This window comes from Myotis brandtii, unplaced genomic scaffold, assembly GCF_000412655.1.
Source record: "Myotis brandtii unplaced genomic scaffold, ASM41265v1 scaffold627, whole genome shotgun sequence".
Classification (NCBI taxonomy): domain Eukaryota; kingdom Metazoa; phylum Chordata; class Mammalia; order Chiroptera; family Vespertilionidae; genus Myotis; species Myotis brandtii.
Genome location: NW_005370397.1, coordinates 2,595,622 through 2,600,072, shown reverse-complemented (window position 1 = coordinate 2,600,072; position 4,451 = coordinate 2,595,622). Strand labels below are relative to the sequence as shown.

Sequence of the window (4,451 nt, the reverse complement as noted above, 5' to 3'; positions counted from 1 at the left end):
CAAGGCAGAGGCGGCCACCACAGCGGCGGGGCCAAGCCCCTTGCACAAATTTCGTGCACTGGGCCTCTAGTATATCTATATCAAATCATTATGTTGTACACCTAAAACAATACAATGCTATGTCAATTATATCTCAATTTTAAAAAGAAATTAACAAGGGAAAAACACCCTTTCTATGCTCCAAAACAGAAGTTATTCATAGAATTATAGATGAACAAATCTTCTTCTGTTTAGAACACCTATTATTTTCTTTTACTAGTCAAATTATTCATCATTCCTAGTTTTCAATTTTGTTTTATTTTATAATCAGCTACTTTCTCATCTCAGTTACTGTGACATCCATTTATATTTGTAAGACTACAATCTAAGCTCAGACAGTAGTGAAGCTATTTGAAATGTGGTCAGTTATTTGCATTAAGAAAAGACAATTTTTTTATTTTTTATTTACTTATTTATTTATTTTGTATTTTCTTATATTTAAGCTTTACTTGTAGAGAGTGGGCTGCCTTCATTTATTGACACTGCTAGGTGCTGGGGACCTGGGTGTAATCCCTGCAGTCACTGAGGTTTTGTTTTTTTTGTGGGGGGGGGGGGGGGGGGTTTAAAAATATATTTTTATCAACTTCAGAGAGGAAGGGCGAGCCCCTACCCCCCAGTGTCTTGTGTCCATTGGTTATTCGAAAAGACAATTTTTTAAATGGCATGTTCAAAATGTGTGTAAATATCTTTAAGGAGCCACTACACATATAAAAATTGATAAATAAAAGATAATCTCAGGGGATAAAGAAAGAAGAACATGAACTTAGTACAGAAATCAGTGAAGAAAGATTCTCGGTGTTAAACAGAAGTAGCAGTAAGTTAGGACTCATATAAACAAACAGACCTGAACTGAGAAGCAGCAGATACAGTATTGCAGTTCTGGCTATGAAACATTTTTATGCATCTCAGATCCTTAGACCTCACCTGACTTTTCCTCCAGGGGCAGCAGAACAGACAACCCATCAACATCAAAGCCACTGCTGCTTTCACTACCCTCTTGCCTAGATGAGGACAACTGAACAGCTTCTGATGGCAAACTGAAGCTTAATGACCAAAGGCAGTGACGCTGTGGGGAGAAGTTGGGGAGAAATGCTGTCAAGTCTTGCTAAGAAACTTCCAACAACACAACAGAACAGAAACAGTGGTGGGCAGGACACATCCCCCAGCGTGGCTACCGTGAGACACATGGTTCCCGTGAGAAAAAGGAGCGACCCTGCACGCATTCGGGAGTCTGTACGGACTGCCAATGCATCCCGGTCCCTGCTATAGGCACATGGGATAGGACAGCACACAAAGTGGCTAAAGTCCCAGCTCTCAGAGAATTTCCATTCTGGTGAGGGATACCACCTGCACCAAATAATGCAGGGCGATAGGAACAGGGAACCTGCACCAAATAATGCAGGGCGATGTGAACAGGGAACCTGCACCAAATAATGCAGGACGATACCAACAGGGAATCTGCACCAATAATGCAGGGCGATACCAACAGGGAATCTGCACCAATAATGCAGGGCAATAGGAACAGGGAATGCGGAGAGGGGTTGGGAGGGAAGACGATTTCTCTATAAAATGCTCATGATTAGCTTCTCTTAAGGTGATATTTGAGCAGAGATCTGAAGGAAGAGGTGTGAGCAGCAAGGATAACCATTCCAGCTCCATGAAGGCAGGAACTTTGTCCTGGGGATTCTGACCTCTCTCTTTTAACCTTTGACCTTTTTTGAGAGACAGCATTGCAGAGGGTTGAGAGCAGATTGAGACTAGCTGTACTTGAATCTTGGCTCCTCCACATTCTTGCTATGTTACCTTAAGCGAGTCACTTAACCTCTCTGTGCGGCTGATTCATCATTTGTAAAATGGGGATTAAATGAGTTAATACATGTCAAAGTGCTTCGAGAACAATGCACATAGTACATGGCTAATTCGTATATCATGCTGCTCGTATTACTTTTGTCAATAAAAAACCCCACAACTATTAGGTTAAGAACACAGATTTTACAGGCATGTGAATTTAAGTTAGAATCCTGCTCTAACTGGGTATGTTCATTCAGTCATTCGACAAATACTCGCCGAGTGCCTGACAGCACTATTCTAAGGGCTGGGTTCCAGGAAGGAAAAGATAAGCAAACCCTCTGCTCTGGGGAGCTGCACTCCAGTGGGAGGGGACACACAGCACACAAGCACACAGACGGACAATTACATGTGGGGCAGCTGTTATAAAGGAAACCAGCCAGGTGAGCTCAGGGTGGGGAGTGACTTCACAAAGGGCAGTCAGGGGAGGTTCTCTGAGGAGGGAAGATCTGAAACCACGCGAAATCAGGAAGTCAAACCAGAGTCTGGGTAGAACAGTAGGTAAAAAAAAAAACCAAAACCTGAGGTAGAAAGTTTAGCATATTCCAGGGAGGGAGGGCGGGCGGGAGGCCACCAAGCTAGAGGAATAGCAAGGGACACGGGATGAAGAAAAGTCAGAGAACCAGCCAGGTGCTCTGCATGGGACTGGAATAGAGAAAAACAGCAATGGTACCTTCTCTAGAGCAACTTCTAAGGAGAGTTAACCAACCACATTGCCAGTGTAAAGCTGCACCTGCGACAGCCGCCACTCGGCGAGACATCGCGGCATGAAAAGGTGTGATAAGGAGATGTCATCTTCGTCAGGGAGGAGAGGAAGAGCGTCTGAAGACACTCAAAGGGGACCTAAAGGATGAGCAGCCGTTCACCAGAAGGGACTGGAAGGAAGAGCATTCCAAGTGGAGGGAAGAGCAGGCGCAAAGGCCCTGCTGGTGAGGGTAGGGGATGAAAAAGGCCAGACGCAGCTCAAATGGACAGAAGGAGAGGACGTGCTATCACACAGAGCCTGGGGGGGGGGGGGGGGGGGGGGGGGGGGGGGGGGGGGGGCAGGTCATGGAGGTGTGTAAGCAGCAGGTGACATACCTATTTGTCACTCTAACCGTGTGCAGGCTGAGCTGGGATGACAGGTGGGTCTGTAGAGTACGAGAGGCTGAAGTCATTAGTGCAAGGAACAGATGCTGACAGCTTGGACTAGGGTGTGGTGAGAAGTAGGTAGAATTTTTTTTTAAGGCAAAAGTTACAAGACTTAGTAAAGGCTTAAACAGGGAAAGTAAAAAAGGGGGAAGTTCCAAATATAACCTCTAGGTCTCAGCTGAGCGCATAGTGCAGCCTCATTGAGGCAGGAGTCACAGAAGTGTCCTTCCCTGGGATGGGACTGGGAGGTGGATCTTGAGCCCGTGAAGTTTGAGGGGCCTCAGGCATCTAAGAGGAGACGTGAAACAGGCAAGAGATATCAAGAACAGGAGCTCCCAGGGAAGACCTGGGCTCCTCTCACATGCAATCAAACTAGGAAGAGGACTTACCTCAACGGAAATGAGGGTTCAATGAGCAAATGCGTCTCACACAGCAGCTGGTCTACCCTAAGTCCTCAGTAAGTGGTGCTTTTAGCATTGGTGATGCTGGACCAGCTGCTGGCTAATGAACTGGCACAGGAACCGATGGCTATTCCCTGCACCCCTTTCCCCGATTCAGCTCGTTCACTAATAATGCCTCTTACCCTAAGTTCAATCCCATTTAAATGAAGTATTTCTATGGACTGGCGTGTGGCACTGAGCGACAAGCCAGGCGCGCAGTCCCTGCTCTGCACAAGCTGTGGGCTTGCCAGGCAGGACCCACCACACGGGCCTGCCCACCCCGTGCGCCGCCAGGTCACACTGTAACCAGCGATGCTGCAGGGAGCGCAGCTGGAGTCTGAGCACCGGGTCCTCCCGGGTCTCTACAAAGACCCACAGGAAGTCAACACACGCCCCATGCGGAGCGGACATTCCAGGGACAGGTGTAAGGAACGCTCTTAAACGCCTCTCATCTCAGCAGAAGGACCGTAACTGGCAACCGAGGCCAGGCCCGTGGCCATGACTCCAGGAGGAGATATAGAATCTGTACGGCCCAGACGGCGGGGACCAAGACGGTAGCCCATGGACCGCCCTACAGCGCACCCAGCAGCGCACCCACCCTGCGCCCTTCCCGGCTCAGCGGCCACTCGCCACAGTGACCATCTGAAATTCAAAAGGACGGAAATTGTGTAAAATTGAAGATTCAGCTCCTGTCACTCCAGCCACGTCTGAAGGGCTCCATGTGCCCGTCCTGCGCTCAGCTGGGTCCGAGCACACGCCCGGCGCCCCTTCCGCCCAGGCGTGGGGAGCACACCCCCGGACACAGCCTGGCCCTCGTGTAGGCGTCGCCTGCCTCCGGCGCAGGTGGCCCTCAGGTGGCGGGACCTTTCCCGTTAAACTCCCAGGAGCGACACAAACCCTCCGCCGGGAGTGGGGTCAGGGCCCTGTGACCCTGGAGCAGGTGACCCCTGGAGCAGGCGCCCCCCGGAGCAGGTGACCCCCCGGAGCAGGCGA

General features: G+C 49.4%; 1 protein-coding gene and 1 pseudogene across 1 annotated transcript in view; one reads left to right on the top strand and one right to left on the bottom strand.

The window, feature by feature from the left end:
• The window catches only part of LIN9 (lin-9 DREAM MuvB core complex component), a 73,843-nt gene extending 71,195 nt beyond the window's left edge, over positions 1 to 2,648 (bottom strand). Inside the window, exons 1-3 of the mRNA XM_014528247.1 lie at positions 2,621 to 2,648; positions 1,523 to 1,533; positions 964 to 1,144 (exon numbers count right to left, since the gene is read on the bottom strand). Coding sequence (XP_014383733.1) covers positions 964 to 1,144; positions 1,523 to 1,533; positions 2,621 to 2,648 — 220 coding nt within the window. The remainder of the gene's footprint in view (positions 1 to 963; positions 1,145 to 1,522; positions 1,534 to 2,620) is intronic.
• Positions 2,649 to 3,956: 1,308 nt separating this feature from the next.
• The window catches only part of LOC102249279, a 5,577-nt pseudogene continuing 5,082 nt past the window's right edge, over positions 3,957 to 4,451 (top strand).